This window comes from Lepus europaeus, chromosome 9 (genome assembly GCF_033115175.1).
Source record: "Lepus europaeus isolate LE1 chromosome 9, mLepTim1.pri, whole genome shotgun sequence".
NCBI lineage: Eukaryota > Metazoa > Chordata > Mammalia > Lagomorpha > Leporidae > Lepus > Lepus europaeus.
In genome coordinates, this window is record NC_084835.1 from 68,607,289 (window position 1) to 68,631,893 (window position 24,605).

The 24,605-nt window shown below is 48.1% G+C and overlaps 1 protein-coding gene across 1 annotated transcript in view; it reads left to right on the plus strand.

The window, feature by feature from the left end:
* Window positions 1-24,605, plus strand: part of COLEC12 (collectin subfamily member 12) — a 201,716-nt gene that overhangs the window by 168,701 nt on the left and 8,410 nt on the right. Inside the window, exons 4-8 of the mRNA XM_062201437.1 lie at window positions 1,536-1,634; window positions 2,321-3,367; window positions 18,493-18,981; window positions 19,930-20,066; window positions 21,424-21,533. Of these exons, the coding sequence (XP_062057421.1) occupies window positions 1,536-1,634; window positions 2,321-3,367; window positions 18,493-18,981; window positions 19,930-20,066; window positions 21,424-21,533 (1,882 nt within the window). The remainder of the gene's footprint in view (window positions 1-1,535; window positions 1,635-2,320; window positions 3,368-18,492; window positions 18,982-19,929; window positions 20,067-21,423; window positions 21,534-24,605) is intronic.

The window sequence follows — 24,605 nt, forward strand, 5'->3', positions numbered from 1 at the left end:
GTTAATCCTCCACCTGTGGCACCGGTATCCCATATGGGCGCGTTCTAGTCCCGGCAACTCCTCTTCTGATCCCACTCTCTGCTATGGCCTGGAAAAGCAGTAGAAGATGGCTCAAGTCCTTGGGCCCCTGCACCCATGTGAGAGACCCCAAGGAAGCTCCTGGCTTCGGATCGGCCCAGCTTCGGCCATTGCAACCTTTGGGGAGTGTACCAGCTGACGGAAGACCTTTCTCTCTGTCTCTCCCTCTCTCTGTCGGTAACTCTACATCTCAAATAAATACAATCTTTTTTTAAAAACGGCTTTTTTAAAAATTCTTTTTTTAAAATAAAAGTTTATCGATACCAAGAAAGCCAAACTTGATATCCAGCTGCTGGAGGTTCGATCTCACAGGAGCCACTTCTGGAGAAATATCCTCCCCTTAGATTTTCTAGAAACATAAACTTGAATTTGTAACCATAGAGAATTACTGACTATGCAGAACAAACAAGAACCAAAGTTTTTATTTGGCGTAGCTTCACTTACCCTCTCTGCCATATACAATCAAGAAAATGTTTTTTTAAAAATGATGTTCATAGATCATTGTTTGGAAAGACCATTTAGGCATCTGCTTGCGAACTGAGAAACTGCAGATTCAGTTTGTCCCTGAAGGAGACACAAGCTGTCAGGTGTCAACAATGGAATTTTATCAGACAATGGCAAACACCTTGCCTTGCCTTTCATCCCTTCTACAAGGTATAGACTTGGACTAAGTGTTTTTCACCAGCAGAATCCCTGTGAGTCCTTTGTGCTGGGAATGTTAGGGAGATGATAAATGATGATATTTTGTGAGTGATCACCATTTTCTTTGCCTCCGCCTATGGAAATTAACAGAAAATAAGAAACAGATCAAGGAAGGATATCTTTAACTCACTAAAAAAATAAAAATTAGTTCCAATTTCTGAAACCTCCAAGAAATTACAGAATTTTTTTAAAGATTTATTTATTTATTTATTTGAAAGTCAGAGTTACACAGAGAGAGGAGAGGCAGAGAGAGAGAAGTCTTCCATCCGCTGGTTCACTCTCCAGATGGCCACAACGGCCGGAGCTGCACCGAACCGAAGCCAGGAGCCAGGAGCTTCTCCAGGTCTCCCACTCAAGTGCAGGGGCCCAAGGACCTGGGCCTTCTTGTACTGCTTTCCCAGGCCATAGCAGAGAGCTGGATCGGAAGAGGAGCAGCCAGGACTAGAACCGGCACCCATTTGGGATGCCGGCGCTTCAGGCCAGGGCGCAAACCCTCTGCGCCACAGCAACGGCCCCAAAATTACAGAATCTTAAGAACAGTTAATTCTCAACCAAGTAAGTTACACCACTGGCTTCTGTAGCAGGTAACTTACTTATTTTTCTAAAAGAATACTTTTTTTCCCATATTTAATTCCAATTATAATTTTCACTTCAAACTGTTTCCTTTATTCTGTAATGAAATAATCTCATCTTGGAACTGCAAAACACAAACATGAGCAAATATGTGGATTAATGTACTCTTCTCCAAATCTTAGTTGTAGAGAAAATGGACAATGTCACAGGTGGCATGGAGACATCTCGCCAAACCTATGATGACAAGCTCACAGCAGTGGAAAGCGACCTGAAGAAATTAGGTAACCTCCAACAAGAGGGAACCATTAAGTAGAAGGAACCCCCAACTCTACTCTGTATAAGAAACTGCAGCCTTTTAGAGTGACATTGCTTTGAACGCCCACTCACCCAGAAGGATTTTGTGTGTGTTATGTTTTGAGTCTTTCCTCATGATTTAATTCAGAGACTTGGCATTTTAAAGTTAAGGACCAATTCTGGAGTTGACTGCTGCCCAGTGTGTTACTATGTGCCAAATAAAATCTGACAAGCCATCCAGACTGTTGAATTCCTACTTGACATATTTTAAACTGCATAGAGGAATTATAGACATTAATTTATAAAATCAAAGATTCCTGCTTATCCTATTCCTTGATTTTTGTTTGTGTTTCAAAAAACAGAATTTTGGTGAATTTCCAACGTATTTCTTTATAAGGATACCCTATCTGGGGTCCTAGAATCCAGAATCCCCCTTCCTCTTTGAGGAAAGTATTCACCCAAGTGTATCAGTCCTGGTACTGCACACTCTTTCTTATTCCCCAGGACCTAGTTTTATAGATACGTGTATTTTGCTACTGCACAGCAGTCTGCATCTAAGACAATTTCACATCTAAAGGACTGTGGCTGCCAGCTAGGTCCCCTCGAGCTCCTTGACCTTGCCTGAACACTTCTCCCTACCACCCGTCTAAGTACAAACCAATTCTTATTCCAGGGGACCAAACTGGGAAGAAAGCTATTAGCACCAACTCAGAACTGTCCACCTTCAGATCAGACATTCTGGATCTTCGTCAGCAACTTCGAGAGATCACAGAAAAAACCAGCAAGAACAAAGACACGCTGGAGAAGCTACAGGCGAGTGGGGACGCATTGGTGGACAGGCAGAGCCTACTGAAAGAAACTTTGGAGAACAATTCTTTCCTCATCACCACTGTAAACAAAACCCTCCAGGCTTACAATGGCTACGTCACAAATCTGCAGCAAGATACCAGCGTGCTCCAGGGCAACCTGCAGAACCAAATGTATTCTCATAACGTGGTCATCATGAACCTCAACAACCTGAACCTGACCCAGGTGCAGCAGAGGAACCTCATCACCAATCTGCAGCGCTCTGTGGACGACACGAGCCAGGCCATCCAGCGAATCAAGAACGACTTCCAAAACCTGCAGCAGGTTTTCCTTCAGGCCAAGAAGGACACCGATTGGCTAAAGGAGAAAGTGCAGAGCTTGCAGACTCTGGCTGCCAACAACTCCGCCTTGGCCAAAGCCAACAATGACACCCTGGAAGATATGAACAGCCAGCTCAGCTCGTTCACAGGTCAGATGGACAACATCACCACCATCTCGCAGGCCAACGAGCAGAACCTGAAAGACCTTCAGGACTTACACAAGGATGCAGAGAACAGAACCTCCATCAAGTTCAGCCAGCTGGAGGAACGCTTCCAGCTCTTTGAGACGGATATCGTGAACATCATTAGCAACATCAGTTACACAGCGCACCACCTGCGGACGCTGACCAGCAATCTGAATGAAGTCAGGACCACTTGCACAGATACCCTAACCAAACACACAGATGACCTGACCTCCTTGAATAATACGTTGGCCAACATCCGTTTGGATTCTGTTTCTCTCAGGATGCAACAAGATATGATGAGGTCCAGGTTAGACACTGAAGTGGCCAACTTATCAGTGATTATGGAAGAAATGAAGCTGGTGGACTCCAAACACGGACAGCTCATCAAGAATTTCACAATACTGCAAGGTAAGTGAGAAGTCTGATTTGTGTTTTTCTTATTTATCTAATGCTACATAATAAATTAGCCCCGAGTTTGCAGAGTTCAAACAATATAAATATCTATTTATCTCATCATTTCTGTGGAATTCTGTGGAGCCAGTTAGCTGGGTGGTCTTGACTCAGTATCTCACAGAACGTTACACGAAGATACTGTCTAGGACTGCATGCTGAAGGGTTGACTGGGGCTATTGGATCTGCTTCTAACATCACTTATTCACTTGTTCTTGCAAGGCCTCAGTTCCTCCCCCTGTGGAGTTCCCGAGTGTTCTCAGGGTGGCAGCTGGCTGCCTCTAGAACAAGTGATCCAAGAGAGAAAGCAAGGTGGATGCCAGGGTGCCTTTGATAGCCTCGCTTCAGCAGTCACCACCTCTTCTACTGTAACCCTGCTCTTAAACAAGTCACTAGGTTCAGCGCACACTCTAGGGGAAGGGCATGAAGCTCCAGGTCTTGAAAAGAGGTGTAACCAAGTATTTGTGGTCAGTGCTCAGAGATGCCCCATTAATTATTTGTTGAACGAAAGATTAGTTAATTTGGATGGATTTTCTCAGTACCTGAAAAATGTCAATACAAATTGAGCTCCCAGTGGTTAGATGCTTATATTCGTAGTAGAGTATGTGAGTTCAACTCCCGGCTCTGGCTCCTGATGCCAGCATCCTGCTAATGTAGACTCTGGGAGGCAGCAGGGGTAGCTCAAGTGACTGGGTTCCTAACACCCACAGGAGAGACATGGATTGCATTCTTGCCTCCTGGCTTCAGCCCTGACCCAGCTCCAGCCCTTGTGGGCATTTGGCGAGTGAACCAGCAAATGGTGATACTCTGTCTCAGCTCTTCCTTTCAAATGAACAGATGAGTTTCTTTGAAAGCAAAATTAATCCTTTGAGGTCACAGAGCTATCATTCATGGATTCCTGTTTCCAAATGCCATGTACAAGTGGATGTGTGTTTAGCCATGACAGTTGCTACAGGTCACAGTGTGACTTGTATATAAATTCTGAGTTTTACTATCATCCATGTAAATTCACAGTCCTTAGCCGAGAGTAAGTCTTCTTTTGAAGATTCACAACAGCCATACGTTGACAGTATTTTCTGCTCATAAATTGTTCTCACAGATTGTAAGTTGAAAGTTCCATGTGGAAGATGCTATGCTTAGCAGTCTGGGGTATGCAGGGAAGACCAGGTGGTAGCTTAAAATTGAGAGAATTTTAGGGGATAAGAAAATAAGCTATCAACAATTGTAATGCTGAATTTCAAAAAGAGAATAAAGTGAATTCTACACATTCAGTAGTAGAGGAATTTGTCTTCCAGCCCAAGAACAATTTGAGAGATATTATTAAAAGAATAATTGTGAGCTTTCTGGAAAACCATAGTCCTCAGAACAGATTTGCAAAGAAAGCAGGTAAACCTAATCTTACTTAATTGTATTGATCGTTATTAGATTTATCTGGACTTCAGCCAGACCTTTGACAGTAATGCCCTTAGGAACAAGATGGAGAAATAGGTTCTGGATCACAGCATAATTAGGTGGATCTCTTGGTTTTCTTTGCGTAACAAATTACCACAAACTGAGTAACTTGCTATCTCAGAGTTTAGTTGAGTCCTCTACTCGGGCTGCAGGCTCACTGTTGGGCTGCAGTTTCATCAGAGGCTCGACTAGGGAAAGATCCATAACAATGTTCCTTCAGATTCTTTGCACAGTTCTTTGAGGCTACAAGTTTGAGCCCTCTGCTCTCTTTCTGGTAGCACCCCTCAGCTGCTAGAGGCCACCAACAGTTCCTGGCCAGGCAGCCATCTTGCATTCCTCCAGCTTCTTCAGTCATCAAGTGAGTGTCACCCAGTCGGCTAAGACAGAGTTTTAATAACATCAGCTAATTGAGGGAGGGGCAGCCCATCACCCTTGGCATATTCTGTTGGCTACAAGCAAGTCACATGTTCTGTACTCAAGGGGAAGGAACTATGCAAGAGAAGAAGTCTCTGGGGTCATGCTAGGATGTGTCCCCCATATTAGTCAATGACCAAGTGTGAAAAAAAAAATGGTCATTCATGAGCCCTTATGAGCCTAGAGACAGACCCAAATAGCAGGTGGCAGGACTCTGTTCAACAGCTTTGTCAGTGAACAGCAGGGGGAGACAGGTGACCTGGTAACCCAGTACTTGTATGATGTGAAACTATATACTGTCTAATAGATGGCAGAATCTTAATCCAAAATGATGTAGAGAGGTAGAATAGTAGCAAGATGCCAACCAAATGGAATAGATAGGAAATGAATGTAAAATCCTGCTCGGAGGTGGGTGAGACTACACAGAGAAAAGTTGATGAGAGCCAGTGTCACGGCTCACTTGGCTAATCCTTTGCCTGCGGTGCCAGCACCCCAGGGTTCTAGTCCCAATTGGGGCACCTGATTCTGTCCCGGTTCCTCCTCTTCCAGTCCAGCTCTCTGCTGTGGCCTGGGAGGGCAGTGGAGGATGGCCCAAGTGCTTGGGCCCTGCACTCGCATGGGAGATCAGGAAGAAGCACCTGGCTCCTGGCTTCGGATCAGCACAGTGCCGGCTGTAGCAGCCATTTGGGGGGGGGGGGTGAACCAACAGAAAGAAGACCTTTCTCTCGGTCTGTCTCTCTCACTGTCTAACTCTGCCTGTCAAAAATTTAAAAAATAAAAAATTTTTTAAAAGTTGATGGGAGGGCATGGCTCAACAGATGGACTTGCATGGTTATTTCAGTTGAGTAAAAGCAATTACATTTGTCTTCCAGGAAAATCAATGTGGTCTTTGGCCACACTAGTAAAAATCTGATATCCAAATTCATAGAGGTGGTATCTTCATTCATGGCGGTAAGGCCAGCCCTGAGGATAGTGGTACACTGGAGGGCCCCTTCCAAGAGGGATGTTCAGAGTCCAGGAGAAGTAGGAGCAGGGTGACGGGGTCCAGAAACCCTGTGCTGTGAGGAAGGGTCGAGGACCTGGGAACATTAACCTAGAGGAGAGCCTGCTTAGCGGAGAACAGGCAGCTGTCCGCAACCGTGTGCGGCGCATCTGAGGAGTTCCAGAGAGGGAAATCAGGGACTAGCGGGTTTCTCTGAAGGAAGATCAGTTTTGATTTAAAAACTCATCTTAGCTGAAAATACAAGTGTACTGGTTTCCTGGGGCAAGATGGGCGCTCCAGCTCTAGAGCGGCTGGGCAGCTGCATGTCAGGGAGCCTGCAGGTGAGAGTGGAACACTGAATAAGGGGCGGGCCTCGGGTGATAAGAAAGCTCAGTTTTGCTTGCGTGTATTTTTCCTATTCTTCCTCAGTCTAAGTTCAGAATAAGGGAAGTTCACAGCCATTGTACATGCTTATGAAACAAGAGCTTTCTAAGTGTCTCTTGGAGTCGTGATACCTTGGACAATCCTATCAGTGTATTCTGGCTGCTGCTTAGCTATTAATTCCATGGTTGTATCATTCCACTGGCTGAAGTGTTAGCTTGTCTTTTCAAGGGAATTTCTGAAATACTGCGTTTATAGACAGTGCGCCCTAACAGCCGAGTCAGTGTATGAAAAGCTCTTTGTTAAAGATTAGCCCCTGATGTTTAGTTAATGTTTCTGTTACGATGATTCTTTTTGTCAGCCACTATTGAGTGTGGGGGTACTGAGAGCTTTTCACAAACCAGTCTGAATCCAGGTAACCATTCTAAAGCTGGTGCTTATAATCTCATTGTTACTTTATAGATGAGGAAATGAAGGCCCAGGAAGGCTTACCTAACTTGCTAAAGTTTATGCAGATAAGTTCCCAGATAGGACAATCCTATTTGGTGCCAGAGCTCACACTGTGGACTCCAGGGATAGTTCCTGTGTGTCCCCAGGAGGAGCCTGTAAGGTCGGGGAGTGGAATCATATTCTAAGTATAAGGAGGAGGTTTTAAGAAAGGTGTTGACTTGAGCTGATGTGTATGTGTGTGTGTGTGTATTGACAGGCGGAGTTAGACAGTGAGAGAGAGAAAGAGAATAGTCTTCCTTCCGTTGGTTCACTCCCCAAATGGCCGCTACGGCCAGCGTGCTGTGCCAATCCGAAGCCAGGAGCCAGGTGCTTCCTCCTGGTCTTCCATGCGGGTGCAGGGCCCAAGCACTTGGGCCATCTGCCACTGCCTTACCGGGCCACAGCAGAGAGCTGGACTGGAAGAGGAGCAACCGGGACAGAATCCAGTGCCCCGACTGGGACTAGAACCCGGGGTGCTGGCGCCGCAAGCAGAGGATTAGCCAAGTGAGCCGCGGCGCTGGCCCTGATTTATATTTCTTAAAGGTCATTCTGGGTGCTGGGTTTGGAATAGATTATAGGTGAGTCAGCCTGCAGGCAGCAGTCTGGTGTGAGGATGGACTAGTTGTGGGTGGCTTGGAATGGAACGTTCGCTGGGGAAATGGGACAAGAAAGCCTGCTCATTTAGCAGTTTGGAGGAAGAAATCAAGGCCAGCCCTGCCCTTGCCCTGACAACAAGGCCTCCTGCACCAGGCCCTGCTTTAGGAGGTCCTCACTGGCCTCAGAGCCACGCCAACCCATGCTGACCGTGTTTGGTGCCCTTGACCTTGGAATTTCCCAGCCAGTGTGCCCCACCTCCAAAAGACCAGCCAAGAGGCACCTGTGTGTTGAAGGAGGAAGAGTGATGTGGACAGAACTTGATCACAGGGTAGGGGTTGGTGTGTGTGTGGCTGGATGAGGCTGATCAGCAGGACCTCCTGATGGATGAGCTCCAGGAGTGGGAGAGAGGGGAACAGGGCAGGGGCAGAAGGCAAGTCTATGTAGCTGTGCTAAGTGCGAGATGTCTCAGAATGAGGGCTCTGTCTCTCAAGTGCCTCGGAGCTGAGTTTCAAATGATGCTTTTTCACATGGGCTTTCCCACGTTACCTGTATCCCTGGGCTCTTCACTATACTTTGTGAGTTGATCTGAGCAACCTCTCAAGCCAGCCAGGCGACCCTCTTTCTGGTCAGTCCGCTCAGCTGCCTCTGGACCAGCAGTAGCTGCAAGTGTTCCCTCCCACACCTCGTCATCCCTAGCACCTCTCCTCTCTCTATATCCACAGATGTCATTTCTGAGGAAGGAGGAAAGACAATGCAGAAGGGAGCAGGATGGACTGGGGTTGCATCTGCAAGGTTCTGCTGCTTTCCGGGAAATTCTTGTTGACTCACACTTAATGAGCCCCAGGGCTTGCAGTTTGGCTTCACTAAGAAGTGGAAGCTAAAGCTGACCAACTGCACTGAAGCCAGGAATAACATGGGAGTTAATGTGCAGTCACTTACGGAATTCTGGCAACAGGTGTCTCTACATCTATCTACCAAAAAAACCTTGAAAGGAGCCTGGTTTTATTTGATGACAAATAGTGTAAACATTTTTTACAGATTTATTTATTGATTGAAAAGGCAGGGTGACAGTTAGGGAGAGAAAGATATCTTCCATCCTCTGATTAACCTCCCCAAATGGCTGCAGCAGCCAGGGCTGGGCCACACCAGAGCCAGGAGCCAGAAGCTCCATCGTGATCGCCCACATGGGTGGCAGGGACCCAAGAACTTGGGTCATCTTCCATTGCTTTCTCAGGTACATTAGCAGGGAGCTGAACTGAAGTGTGGCAGCTGGGATGCAAACTGTTGCTCATATGGGATACCAACATTGCAATTAGCAGCTTAACCCACTGCACCACAACACTGGCCCAGTAATATAAAGATTTCTATTCTAAGTATGTACGCAGACTTTTCACACACACATCCTGAGCTATTCCTCTGCAAGCTAAGGGAGTGTCAGTCACATCATCTCTGTACAATCAGACATTTTCTGTCTCTGCTTTTCTGAGAAAATTTATTATTAACTGAAGAAAAATGGGTGCCCTTTACAGACGTGTTTAACATTAGGAGGGAAAAAGAAATTGGAAGGAGCCAATCAGGACTATAAAGTAGATACCTAATGATTTCCCATGGAAACTCTCATGCAAGCCCATTGTCTGATGAGAGGTAGGAGCAGGAGCATTGTCTCGGTGGATTGAGGGGGCTCTCTGCTGAGTTTCCTGCGCATTTTTCTGCTCATGTTCTGCCTGAGGTTCTGAAAACACTCTCATAATCAGCAGAAATCATTGTTCTTTGGCCCTGCGGGAAGTCAGAAGGCAAAATGCCTTTCCATTCCAAAGACCCGTTGCTGTGTCCTTTGCTCTTGACAAATGCCTTCTGGTTTGACTGGGCCGCTTCTGCATCTTGGTAGCCACTGCTCTGATTGTGCTTTGTCCTCGGGATCCCACTGGTAAAGCCGTGTGTCATCTCCTGTTAGTTCTTCCATACATACTTCCAAATCTTGATCCCACTTGTTTAAAACACCTGTTAAAATTCTGTACTCCGCTGATCTGAGTACAACAGTTTTGGCACTCGTCGAACAGGTTTACACCACTTTAACTTTTCCATTAGAGCTGTGTAAGCTGAACCAGTTGCGATGTCTGTGCTGTTGGCCGTTGTTTATGCGGTTGATCACTGATCATCTTCAACTGGGGTGTGACCAAGATTAATTTCTTTTCCTTGCAAATAGAAGTAGATGATCTGTCACCACAGGCTTCATCTTCAACATCCTCTTGCTCCTTCTTTAAAAAGTTATCCACTTGTAAACTGCTGATTTCTTTGGGGGCATTTTCCTCATACATTTTCTTAAAGCATCAGTGATTTCACTGTTTTTCCACCCAAGCCTCACTGTAAATCTGACATTTGCTCTTGCTTCAGTTTTAGCACAATCCATGTTGCTCTGAGAGCGCTTTTCTTCTTTCTTTAAGATTTATTTGATGGAGCAGGCACCGTGGCTCACTTGGTTAATCCTCCGCTAGCAGCACCGGCATCCCATATGGGCGCCGGGTTCTAGTCCCAGTTGCTTCTCTTCCAGTCCAGCTCTCTGCTATGGCCCGGGAGTGCAGTGGAGGATGGCCCAAGTGCTTGGGCCCTGCACCCGCATGGAAGACCAGGAAGAAGCACCTGGCTCCTGGCTTTGGATCGGTGTAGCTCCGGCTGTAGCAGCCATTTGGGGAGTGAACCAATGGAAGGAAGACCTTTCTCTCTGTCTCTCTCTCTCTAACTCTGTCAAAAAAAAAAAATGATTTATTTACTTGAGAGGCAGAGTTACAGAGAGAGAGAAAAAGAGAGACGGGGTGGGGGTGGGGGGTCCTTCCATTCACTGGTTCACTCCCCAAAGGGCCACAATGGCCAGAGCTGGGCCAATGCAAAGCCAAGAGCCAAGAGCTTCTTCTGTCTCCCATGTTGGTGTGGGGGCCAGAGCACTTGGACCATCTTCCATTGCTTTCCTAGACCATTAGCAGAGAGCTACATCAGAAAAAGAGCAGCCCGGACATGATCTGGTGCCTATATGGGATTTCGGGGCCACAGACAGAGGCTTAACCTACTATGCCATGGCGCTGACCCTAAGAATGCTTTTCAAATCAATGTCTTATCCTTCTTAGTGGCAGGAACTCAATTACTTAAACCATAGCCAGTGTCCCCCAACATCTACATCAGCAAGAAACTGGAGTCAGAAGTCAGAGGTAGTATCGAACCCAGGACTCTGATATGGAACATGGGTACCTTAAATGACATTTTAACTATGAGGCCGAATGCCCACCCTGGGGCTCTTTTCAAATTGACATTATATTCTTCCTAGTGCCTCAAACTAGATCAGACATGTGATAACATGTTAATACAAGTGTATTTTGCTGCAAAAATAAGTTTGAAATCCATAGCTTTTTTCATAATACACATTTTCCACAACCCTTTTGAATACCCATCATATACAATATTTAGTGCAGGACATAACATCCCATGTGAGTAAGTAACAGTTCCAGCCAGTGCACTGTAATAGAAAACTAAAGATATTCATGTGCACAAGGAATAAAGCCATACTGACTTTATGCATAGGATTGATTTGGGTCCAAAAGTACTTTCTGCTGGCTTCCTGGTGTTCAACCCTGGTGACTCAAAGCTAGCTGGCCTTCATTCATTTTTTCAGTCCACATTTATGGAGTATATGAAATGTGCCAACCATGCTACTAAGCCCTTGGATAAATAATCTGTGTTCAGTTTCCTATCTCTTTAAGGTATGAATTGCTAGCATTCTCCATTTGCATAGAAGACAGCTGAGGCACACAGGGTTTGAGCAACTCATCCATGGACAAACTGCTAGGAAATGGCACACAGTGCCTACCTTGGGTCTGTCTAGTTGCCCAGCCCTTGGCTTCACCACAGCACCCAAGTGCCTTGTGATGGTTTCAGAGAACAGATGACACGTTTGGAGAGGTTGAAATGGTGGTTATGTTCAGGAAAGCTGTTGGTGTTAAGAGATTGACACTTGAGCCTTGACAGATACACAGACAGGAAGGACAGGGAACAGCTCATAGCGGATCAAGCACGAGGTCTCAGTTCTTCCCATGCCCTGCCCTGCCCTTCTGGCTGTCCTCCCACAAACAAGAGCGTACGTGGAGGATCCACAGGAGCAGCATCAGAGGGTAGAAAATCGGATGTGGCCACTTGGCAAAATGCAATAGCTTAATTATACCCTATACCATGGACAAGGAGTGGACGTGCCTTCCAGGAAGCCTGGCTCTCTTAAGCTCAAGGTCAAGAACCAAATTATTCTAAATAATATTTTAAATTTCTCTTTAATTTTTATATTCCTTTTTACCTCAGTGAAGCAGAATGACTTTTTCATATTGTAGGTGTTTAATAAAAATTTACTTAATCTAATTGCATTCAGAATGCATTGTTAAACAAAGGGCTGGTGGTGGCACAGCCGGTTAAGCTTCTGCTTTGGGTGCCTGCGTCCCATATTGGAGTACCAGTTTGTCTCAGCTTCTGATCCAGCACCCAGCTAATGTGCCTGGGAAAGCAGTGGATGATGGCCCACATACCTGGGCCCCTGCCACCCATGTAGGAGTCCTGGATGGAGTTCCTGACCTCCTGGCTTCAGCCTGGCTCAGCCCCAGACATTGCAGACATCTGAGGAGTGAAACAGCAGATAAAAGATTTTCTCTCTCTCTCTGCCTTTTAGATAAATACATAATTGTTTAAATACAGCGCTCCTTTTTTTTTTTTTTTACAATTTATTTAAGAGGCAGAGTTACAGGGCAGGGGGCGGCAGCAGGGGCTAGGGGAGACAGACAGAGGGAAGTCTTCCATCTGCTGGTTCATTCCTCAAATGGCCACAATAGCCAGAGCTGGCCCAATATGAAGCCAGGAGCCAGAAGATTCTTCCGAGTCTCCCATGTAGGTGCAGGGGCCCAAGCACTTGAACCATCTTCCACTGCTTTCCCAGGCCATAGCAGGGAGCTAGATTGGAAGTGAAGCAGCCAGGACTCTGATGCCCATATGGGATGCTGGCGCCAGAGGCAGAGGCTTAAGCTACTATGCCATAGCACCGGCCCCAGTACATAATTTTTTAAAGTGGATTATTAAATGAGAACAAAAATGCATTAAGTTGTATCACTTTTTTTTTTTTTCCTACTTTGTCTATCTTCCAACTTTATCACCTGTGGTTCTTAACATCCAGTTTCTAAGATTTTGGGTGGCAGTCAGAATTAAAACAGTTTCTCTGCTTTCTGTTAAGCACCAGCAGTTTTGTTGAAAAACACATTTGAGACATCTGTCTCAGAGGGGGGAGACCGGAGACTCCTCAGAAGCCTGCAGTGTGGCTGCCAGTGCAGAAGCGGCACAATGATGTAAATCTGTCCTCTCTCAACTGCTTAAGTAAAGGTTCTGAGTCCCTAAGCTGTGGGGCCTGGGGAAATCAGGATGGGGAGAAGTTTTGCTGGCAGCCCAAACATGAGGCTGCTGGGAGTCCTGGCATTGGTCCCATTTGGGCATTTCCGGAACTTGAAATAGCTTTACCACCTGCATAAGTACCTGGCATCTCAGGAGTCCCAACTGCGGTGCCGCCCACTTGGCCTTGACATTTAAATTTCAGCAAATCTGAAAGCACACCTCCCGTGCTGCTGTGTGGGACATCATGTGTACCCTCACAAGTGGCATTACTATGTTCTTGACTCTGGATTAAAATTATGACTGCACAAGCTCATAAAACCTCTGTCATTTATATCAGTTTTGGGAATTTAGGGCACAAGAGGTGCCTTATATTTAATTTTATTTTCACTTCAACAGCTTCCCAGTAAGACATTCAAGTATGACTTGAAAGCCTGAGATCATCTAGATGCTAATAAGTAACACCAGGGCTGGCGCCGAGGCTCACTAGGCTAATCCTCAGCCTGCGGCACTGGCACCCCAGGGTTCTAGTCCCGGTCCCGGTCGGGGCACAAGATTCTGTCCCGGTTGCTACTCTTCCAGTCCAGCTCTCTGCTGTGGCCCAGGAGTACAGTGGAGGACGGCTCAGGTCCTTGGGCCCTGCACCCGCATGGGAGACCAGGAGGAAGCACCTGGCTCCTGATCGGCGCATTGCGGCCATTTGGGGGGGAGTGAACCAATGGAAAAAGGAAGACCTTTCTGTCTCTCACTCACTGTCTCTAACTCTGCCTGTCAAAAAATTAAAAATTAAAATAAGCAGCATCAGCATCTCAGGTCCTAGACGAAAAGGTACCCTAGCACTAACCATTGATTTTTTATGAGCATCTAGTGCCAACTTTTTTTTCAAAATATTTATTTGAAAGTTACAGAGAGGGCCAGCACTGTGCCTCAATAGGCTAATCCTCCGCCTGCAGTGCCGGAACACCAAGTTCTAGTCCTGGTCGGGGCACTGGATTCTGTCCTGGTTGGTCCTCTTCCAGGCCAGCTCTCTGCTGTGGCCCAGGAGGGCAGTGGAGGATGGCCCAAGTGCTTGGGCCCTGCACCCGCATGGGAGACCAGGATGAGCACCTGGCTCCTGCCTTCAGATCAGCGCAGTGCTCCTGCCACAGCGCGGCGCACCTGCCATAGCATGGCGGCCATTGGAGGGTGAACCAACGGTAAAGGAAGACCTTTCTCTCTGTCTCTCTCTCTCACTGTCCACTCTGCCTGTCAAAAGAAAAAAAAAAAAAGGTTACACAGAGAGAGAAGGAGAGGCAGAGAGGTGGGGGTAGTGGTCTTCCATCCACTGGTTCATTCCCCAATTGGCCACAACAGCCAGAGCTGTGCCGATCTGAAGCCAGGAGCTTCGTTCAGGTCTCCCACCTAGGTGCAGGGGCCCAAGCACTTGGGCCGTCTTCTACTGTTTTCCCAGGCCATAGAGAGCTGGATCAGAAATGGAGCAGCTGGGACTTGAACCGGTGCCCATATGAGATGCCAGTATTGCAGGCGGTGGCTTTGCCTGCTATGCCACAGTGCTGGCCCCTAGTGCCAACTCTTAAAATAGTCTCTTTCTCCATGATTTTTTTAAAGACTTATTTATTTGAAAGAGCAAGAGAGAGGGGGAGAGACAGAGAGAAAAAGATCTTCCGTCTGCTGGTTCACTCCCCAAATGCCTGCAACAGTCAGGTGTGGGCCAAGATGAAGCAGAGAGCCAGGAACTCCATCCATCTTCTGTCCCCTTCCCAGGTATATTAGTAGGGTGATGGATCGGAGGCAGAGCAGCTAGGGCTTGAATCAGCACTCCAATATGGAATGCCAGTGTCATTGGCAGCAGGTTAACCCCTTGCACAACGCTGTCCCCTCTCAATGATGTTTAAAAATTAACAGTACATTTCTAGTATATTTTAGTGAGAAAAATGCATTATGTGAATATGAAGCTCCTTAACTGAGATATGTAGAATAATGAGAGAACTTCGAGAAGTTCCTGGCTAAAAGGTAAATTTATTTTGATGCAAAACTTTTAAAAATACATGCATGTGAGGACTCCTTAAAAAGTTTATGGAAACGCTTAGGAAAAACTACACAGGTTTTGAAATTTACACAAAAATAAGCTTTTAATTCCATTTTCTATGAACTTTTTGAAGTACCCTCATACATATTCATGTAACCCAGCACCCCAGGGCAGAGTTCCCATTTTCTTGTGGGTTTTTCAAGACCCGGCTGGCTATGAATGAAGATGTTGATAATGGTGAGCTTGCCAAGTTAATCCACAGCCATGAATATCACACTTTTATCTTTTTAAGAGAGAAACAGATGGCCTATTTATGATGGATTTAATGGTCTATATGGGAAAAGTTGGTTTTTATACTAATCCATCTGGGAGAATGATCACAGTAGGATTGCAGATTTTTATCAAAGGCAAAAACGTGCTCCTTCTCTCAGTACCTACTCCCTTCATTCACAAGCTCGGGAAACGGGCATCTGCTGATGTTCTGTGTTGACTGTGGGATCCACGTTTGAGCCATAGCTTACATGTGGAGTAGGTGGGGTCTCCAACAACCACTCCTAGTTCCAAGGAAAACAGCTACACCATAAACTGCCTTCCCCCGGAGAGAGAGAGAGGAATGCAGAGCTGTCCCTCCATGTAAGGGAGGGCCTGGGTTCAGGTCAGGGAAAGAAGAGACTTGTGTGTCTTGGGAACTCTGTGAGGAGCCAGAAGAAGGTGTTCTGGAAGAAATACAACTCCTCCTGTCTGTCAACACTGAACAGTGACTATTTCACGGTTGCATGTTAGCTCATCGCTAGTAACTTGTGTACAGAACCAGCCCAGGTGCGAGTGACTGAGAAACACTGATTGCTGGCAAGGGGAATCTGAGAAAGACTTTCTAAAGCAATCGAATTAACCAGCGGACCTTCTTCATTTGGATTTCCTGAAGTTCAACACAGAACACCAGGGGTAGGCATTCAGCCCAGCAGTTAAGATGCCTGTGTCCTATATCAAAGTACCTGGGTTCAATTCCCAGCTCTGACTCCTGGCTCTACCTTCCTGCTAATGTGCGCCCCAGGAGACAGCAGTGATGATACAGACAGTTGGACCCCTTTATGCACATGGGGAACTGGGATTGAGCTCTGGGTTCCAACCCCAGTTGTAGGCATATAGGGAATGAACCAGAAGATAGGAGTGTTCTATATCTGTTTCTCAAAAAATAATTATTATGCTTTTAAAGCTTCATATATTTTTAAATTTATTTTAAAGGCAGAGTTACAGAGAAAGGAGAGACATCTTTCATCTGCTGGTTCACTCCCCAAATGGCTGCAGTGCAGTACCGTGCAAGGCTGAAGCCAGAAGCCCAGTGCTGCTTCTGGGTCTCCCATGTGGGTGCAGGGGCCCAAGCACCTGGGCCATCTTCCACTTTCCCAGGAGCATTAGCAGGGAGCTGGATTGGAAGTGGGGCAGCTGGGACTTGAACTGGTGTCCATGTGGGATGCCAGGATTGCAGACAGCAGCCCAACCCACTATGCCACAATGCCGGCCCCTTTCAAATTATTTCTTTTTTAGGGGCTGGTGCTGTGGTGTAGCGTGTAAAGCCACTGCCTGCAGTGCTGGCATCCCATGTGGGTGCCAGTTCGAGTCCCAGCTGCTCCACTTCAGCCAGCTCTCTGCTGTGGCCTGGGAAAGCAGTAGAAGATGGTCCAGGTCCTTGGGCCCCTGCATCCATGTGGGAGACCCAGAGGAGGCTCCTGGCTCCTAGCTTTAGATCGGCACAGCACATGAAAGACCTCTCCCCTTCTCTGTGTAACTCTGAATTTCAAGTAAATAAAGAAATCTTTAAAAAGAATGCAAGATGTATAAAACAGAAAAAAAGAGGCCAGCCTTGGCTGTGGTGAGGGAATGAAGAAGTCAGTGCTTCAACACCTAATCATGTATTTTAAAAGAAATTTACTCATTTGAAAGAGTTACAGAGAGAGGGAGAGACACACAGAGAGAGGGAGATCGATCTTCCATCAAGTGGTTCACTCCCCAGATGGTCACAATAGCCAGGGCTGGCCCAAGTCAAAGCCAGGAGCCAGGAGCTTCATGCAGGTCTCCCACACGGGTGCAGGGGTCCAAGTACTTAGGCCATGGTCCACTGCTTTCCTAAATGCATTAGCAAGGAGCTGTATCAGAAGTGGAGCATCCAGGACTTGAACCGGTGCCTATATGGGATGCTGGCACTGCAAGCAGTACTTTTACCCACTATACCACAGCGTCAACCCCCCGATTGCATTTTTTTTTTTTTTGTTCTAAGTCAACTCTGCATACCCCACAGCATTTTGTCCAGTGCTTGTCTTATAATTGGTCACCCATAAACATTTGTCAAATTAGTGAAAAGGGGAGGAAATCCCAGTCCCAACCTGCATCACTCTTTGGTGCCAAGCCCCCTCCTCCCCTCATTTCCAGCGTCAACCTGAAAACCCTCACTGGTGCACCCAAAAGCTGTGCACTGTTAAGGTCCACTCAATGCTTGTGTCAGGGCCAAGAGTGAGCTTATTACAACCACCACCAGGGCTGCTCCGGCGCTGTAACACAGTACTGCAGACTGGGGGCTTCAGTGACAGCGATTTATTTCCCCCCAGCTCTGGCTGGGGCTCGGAGATCAAGGTTGATGAGCAGGGTGTTTGTCCCGAGGCCTCCTTGGGTTGCAGATGGTACCTTTCCTCTGTGTGTCTATGTCCTGCACCCCTCTTCTTAGAAGGTCACAGTGATACTGGAGTAGGCCCTGTCCTGATGACTTCCTGCTTGAAGGTCCTTTCATCGGGGCCCAAGTGTGGTGCAGCCGGTGGTGGCCACCTAGGACACCGGCATCCCATGTGAGCACTGGTTTGTGTCCTGGCTGCTCCACTGCCGATCCAGCTCCCTGCTGGTGATCTGAGAGGGCAGTGGAGGATGGCCCAAGTGCCTGGGCACCTGCTGCCCACATGGGAGACCCAGAGGAGGCTCTTGGCTTTGGCCCAGCACTGGATGTTGCAGCCATCTGGGGAATGAGCTAGCGGATGGAGGATCTGTCTGTCTCTCCCTCTTCATATAACTGACTTTAAAAATAAATTTTTTTAAAAAAAAAAAAAGTTCATGTAAATTGGAATGGAAAGAAAGAAAAAAGAAAAATCCCTTTCATCACATACAGGCACACTCTGAGTCCTGAGTGCTTAGACTTGAACATACAACAGCCAACAAGAGTAAGGGCATCAGCCCTTAGTGTGTTTACCTCATATGCTGGATTGCTTCTTCTAAACCTCCAGGTAGACAAAGCCCTAACCATGGGTTTCATGTTTATGCCTTTTACTTTGTTTTACATTTTAGGTCCTCCTGGCCCCAGGGGTCCAAAAGGTGACCGAGGATCTCAGGGACCCCCTGGTCCAACTGGCAACAAAGGACAGAAAGGAGAGAAGGGGGAGCCTGGACCGCCAGGCCCTGCTGGCGAAAGAGGCCCCCTTGGACCCGTCGGCCCCCCTGGAGAGCGCGGCAGCAAGGGCTCCAAAGGCTCCCAGGGCCCCAAAGGCTCCCGTGGGTCCCCTGGCAAGCCTGGCCCTCAGGGCCCCAGTGGAGATCCAGGGCCCCCGGGCCCACCAGGCAAGGACGGGCTCCCTGGGCCCCAGGGCCCCCCTGGCTTCCAAGGACTTCAGGGCACCGTGGGGGAGCCCGGGGTGCCTGGACCCCGGGGGTTGCCAGGCTTGCCAGGGGTACCAGGCATGCCGGGCCCCAAGGGTCCCCCCGGCCCCCCAGGCCCATCAGGGGCAGTGGCGCCGCTGGCCCTGCAGAACGAGCCAACTTCAGCACCAGAGGTCAACGGTAAGTCTGAACCCTCCCTGGAACTGGGGCCAAGGCTGAGTGTGTGCTCATGGCTGGCCCAGCCCCCAGCACGTGCCCTCCCCATTTGAGCTGGCAGTGAGAGCATCACGGCAGGTGGCATGCAGCCCCCTGCTGCTGTAATAGGCCTCCACCCCAGGGGAGGCTGGTGGTGGGGGCGAAGGTATCACTCAGGCCTGTGTTTCCTTCCAAGCAGGACTGGGCTCTCAAGTGCTTACATAGTTAAGAGTTGGACCCTCAAGACAACCAGACCTGAAACCATACCTTGGTGACAGCCTATGGCTCCCACCCCTGGCCTGGCCTGTTTTACACTCTTCACCCTGGGTCAGGCCATTCCCTAGTGCCCTTCATCAGCATGAGGTGCAGCTTTGTTACGCCCAGATGTTAGTCCTTTTCGAGATGGTGTCATGGTCATGGAGCCTTCTGGTCTTTGGTTAAGCCTTCTGCAAAAACTCTGGTTAGCAACCCCTGTTTCCCTCTCCTTTGATCAACCCTGATTGCACGTGATTTCCTTCCTTGAGACTCCAGTCACCTTTGTTGTTCTGCTGGCCCAGTTTAGGTTCTGGGTTCTCCTGTCAAGTTCATTGTTCCATAGGATTCCACACTGACACTGCCCATCTGTGCCTGCCCTGTTTGCTGCTGTTATTTCTGTCATTGTAAACACTCATCCAGATGCAGAGACATAAGACCCAATCATGGAGGCTTTCCAGATTATGTGGTTGTCACTGCTGTGTGCTCCGCGGTCCCCTCCTGGGTTAGCCTGCACCAGGCACATCCATGGCCGTCAGCCACGGGCTCCATGTGGGCTGCTCCTGGCCTGGGAGCAGTGCAAGGCCCTGGCTTTGGCCTTGTCAGCCCAGCTGAAGAAAGGCAGAGTGTTCTCTGTTTGGGTTTTGTTTTTAATCAGTGTCTTCAACCTCTCATTCCTAGGCTGTCCACCCCACTGGAAGAACTTCACAGACAAATGCTACTATTTTTCGGTAGAGAAAGACATTTTTGAGGATGCCAAACTGTTCTGTGAAGACAAGTCTTCACATCTCATTTTCATCAACACGAGAGAGGAGCAGGTACGTCTGCTGCATAGTTGGTTGGGAGAGTTGTAATTTAAGGACTGTTTACATCTGGAAATTGCACACTTGCCGGGGCTTCACAGAGTCCCAAGGGAAGACTGCACTGTGGAGAGCCGGGCTTCCTGCAGCGACTGAATGAAGGCCTGCTACTGCCCCCTGGGAGATCCACTTCCCTTGGCAGTCACTGTTGTTATGCTGAGAAGTCTGCGAGCAGCCACCAGGCACCTGTGCAGAGAGGTAGAGAGACAGAGACATGAGTAGGGGTGGAGTGTGGTGGGTGCAAGGGACAAAAAGTGTGGCCCCCGAGGGTCATGAAGAACAAAGAAGGCCAAGGGGGCACAGGCCACATGCGTTAATGACAGTGACCACTCATCCATCCCCTCCTGTGTGCCGGACACTGTAACCCACACAAGAACTCTAGAACATAGGTATTATCCCCATCCTACAGATAAGAAAACCGAGACCCAGCAAGGGATGGTTAGTCAATGCGGAGCTGACACTGAAACCAAGGTCCCTGTAGCAACAGTGCCCATGTTCTTCCTCTGGTGTCACCCTGTCGCAGTGGCCTCCTTTTTCTTAAGCAACTCCAGACACGACCCTGAGAACAGATGTTTTCCATAGGAGCTGACTGAGAATGAGCAAGTGAAGGCAGTGGCCAGGAGCCTGGGCTTTGGGATCTACAGACCTGCCCAGCCATCTGTCACCTGTGGTGTGGAAGCCCAGAGACAGTGTGCATCACACCGCACAGGGGAGCCGGCCCTGAGGAAGCACTCAGCAGTCCCATGGTTATTCCTTGTATGAAGGCACAGGAGAGATGCTGAAGGGGAGTGCTGCCCGGGGAAGTCACTGAGTTATCCGGGGGATCGAGGGGAAGAGCATCACTTTAACCTCACTTGTAAACTTGTTAGGGGGGGGGTGGGGAACCAAAGCTCCTAAAACAGTTCCAAACACAACAAGTGTAGTAGCAAAGACGACAGCAAAAACTGCAAATAAGTCTGACAAACATCCTCTGTCGAGTCATCCTTTTTCCCATTTAGAAAAGCCACTGAGGAATGGGCATTTGGCCTGGGTTTCAGGTTCCAGCTTCCTGCTAATGTGCACCCTGGGAGATAGCAGGTCATGGCTCAAGTAACTGGGTCGCTGCTCGCATGTGGGAGACCTAGATGGACTTAGGGGCTCCTGACTTGGGCCCAGCCTGGCTGTTGCAGATATCTAAGGAGTAAACCAGAAGACAGAATGCTCGCGCTCTCCCTCCCCCTCTCTGCCTTTCAAATCAATACAAATAGTTTTTTAAAGTCTCTAAAGATATCTATCCCAAAAAAGAATAATGTGCTGTCCTGGATTTATTTTGCAGCAATGGATAAAAAAACAGATAGTGGGGAGAGATAGCCACTGGATCGGTCTCACGGACTCGGAGCATGAGAACGAATGGAAGTGGCTCGATGGGACAACTCCGGACTACACGTGAGTACTCAGAACCCTCCCGATGGGTGGGCAGATGCTCACTGTTCCCCACCTCCTGGCGTGCTCCCTACAGCTTCTTCCTCGATGACATCCTACCCTGGCCACTTGTGTCAGCTGCAGGCCCCCAGGTGCCCACTGTGTGTTGTGGGACAGGAAACTGAGATGCCATCAAGTAGGGTTTCCTGTTTTCTTTTCATGGAATATATTTTTTCTTCCTTGTCTAAGAAACAAACAAGACACTCATAAAACCAGATGGATCTGTGAAAATATGCAACAAACTGTCCCACAAGAACAGAATTAAAAAAAAAAAAAAACTCTGAGTAACCTTTAGTTTGCCAGAGGCAGAGAAGCCAGGCCCTGCAGAGGCTCCCCAGGTGCAAGAGCATCAAGGCATAGAATGCACCTGCCAGGTGGAGGACATGGTCCGTCTGGGACTGCAGTCCTGGTCCAGGGGAAATGGGGTGTTTCACAGGGAATGAAGGCACAGACTCATACCAGTGAAGGAGCAGGATCAGAGTTGGTGGAGAGGCCAGACATGGAGTGGGGAGGCCACACATGTCTCTGCATGAGCATGTGGATAGACAGGCTCTTCTGCACCTTTTTAAAAAATAGTGAATATGAACTTTGAGAAACAATGAGAGTAGCAAGAACCCGAGCCATCACCTGCTGCCTCCCATGGTGTGCATGAGCAGGAAGCTGGCATCAGGAGTGGAGCTAGGATTCAAACCCAGATACTCTGATACGGGATGTGGGCATCCTGTTTAGCATCTTAACCACTAGGCCAAAATCCTGGGCCCCTGCTTCGTAGTTTTAAATCCTCCACATGAAGAACATGATTAGAGGATGGAGGCAGAAACCAGAATAGGGCTGTCTCTTTAAGAGAGAAAGAGGGAGGCCGGCGCCGCGGCTCACTAGGCTAATCCTCTGCCTTGCGGCGCCAGCACACCGGGTTCTAGTCCCAGTCAGGGCACCGATCCTGTCCCGGTTGCCCCTCTTCCAGGCCAGCTCTCTGCTGTGGCCAGGGAGTGCAGTGGAGGATGGCCCAAGTCCTTGGGCCCTGCACCCCATGGGAGACCAGGAGAAGCACCTGGCTCCTGCCATCGGATCAGCGCAGTGCGCCGGCCACAGCGCGCCAACCGTGGCGGCCATTGAAGGGTGAACCAACGGCAAAAGGAAGACCTTTCTCTCTGTCTCTCTCTCACTGTCCACTCTGCCTGTCAAAAATAAAAAAAAAAAAAAAGAGAGAGAGAAAGAGGGGGAAGGGAGGGGTAGCCACATGTAGTGCTGGAACAGTGGGAGACTGAAGATGAGCCCCACCCTGCCGTGAGGGCGAGTAGGTCCCTAGCTGCTGCCCGGCTGGACACCCTGGCTCTCAGGTGTACACCTGATGTACCAAGGGAGCATGGGAGCTGGCTTCTGGAGCAGAAGGAGCAGGTTGGAGGTGGGGACAGGAGGCAGAAATGACTCAAGGCAGAGACAAATCCGTTTGGACAGTTGAGAGTGCCAGAACATCTTTTTTAAGGTAGCTAGGGGAAGCCGAAAAACAAAAATCCATCTCCTCCACTTTTCTCACCACCATAGAAAGGGTCTGGGTTAGACTCACTGAGAAATTCCAGCTGAAGCCTTCCTCCAAGAAAACCCTGGATGGGCCCATATGGAATGGATTGAGCTGGAACATTAATGTCTATGCCAGCTCTCCCAGGGTGAAACCTCCCTCCTCGTCCCTGGCTCCAGCAAGAATTATGTGATTTAGGAGGACAGCACCAGTGTTGGTACCTCAGCCCCAGGAAGGATTACATCACCAGACACCTGTCTGGGGCTGGTCCCCAGACACAGCCACCTTCGAGCTTCCTGAAAACTTCAGCTCCTGCACCCCAGCCACAGCTCAGAGTGCTTCTCAGTTTCCACCCACAGGAACACATATCCATGGAAAAATCCCCCGGATCAGATTTTGAAAGCATGAATAAATTATGCAGACATCGTATGAGGTCTCAATAACTGAAGGCTAACTTAATGTGACATGTAATAATAAACACTGCACAAAGCAGAGAGCGCCAGTGCATGGGCTCTGGCATCAGCGAGATCTGGGCTCCCAGAACTCCCAACACTCAGAGCTACAAGCCCCCCATGCGAGGTACACAACCATCCACATCTCCTTGTCCCTACACAGGAACTGAACTGTACAAAAGCACGTAGCCAGTATTCAGACAAGTAAGTCATATGTATGAAGGGTCTTTGGAAAGTTCATGGAAAATATGTATTATGAAAAAAATTATGCATAAGCTTCTAATTTTTTTGCACAAGAATAAATGCATCATTTAATTCTATTTTTCCAACAACTTCTTGAAGTACCCTCATATCTAAAGCATTTGATCCAGGAGTTGGCACATGGGAAGTGCTTAAGAGATGTTACCTGCTAGTATTGATATATTTATGATTATTGTCATAATCATAATTACTAGTCCATAATGAAAGAATAAGACTAGCTAGAATTTATGTATTTTTACAGTATCCTGATTGAGATACCACACTCAATATCTCAGCCATGTCTCAACAGGTTTGTGGCAAAAGACAAAAGCATTTCTCTGACCTGGGAGTGGGGACCGGGCTTAGGCTCTCAGGGGTCTCTGCCCAATACTTCTGCAGCCACTCAAACTCACCCTCACCTCCCAGTCTTTGCATGGTGGTGCCATGCACTGGCATCTCCCTCCCTTTCCCCTGCCGCCTGCCATGATTTTGGGCCCTGGAGATCATGAGAGACTATCATGAACAATTACGCACCGAAAAACCAGACCATCTAGAAGAATGGATAAATTCCTGGAAATATACAAGCTAGCAAAACTGACTCAAGAATAAATCCTGAACAAACCAGTAACAAGTAAAGAGGCAGAAGCAATATCAAAAATTTTCCAAGGCCGGCGCCGCGGCTCAATAGGCTAATCCTCCGCTATGTGGCGCCGGCACACCGGGTTCTAGTCCCGGTCGGGGCACCGATCCTGTCCCGGTTGCCCCTCTTCCAGGCCAGCTCTCTGCTGTGGCCAGGGAGTGCATTGGAGGATGGCCCAAGTGCTT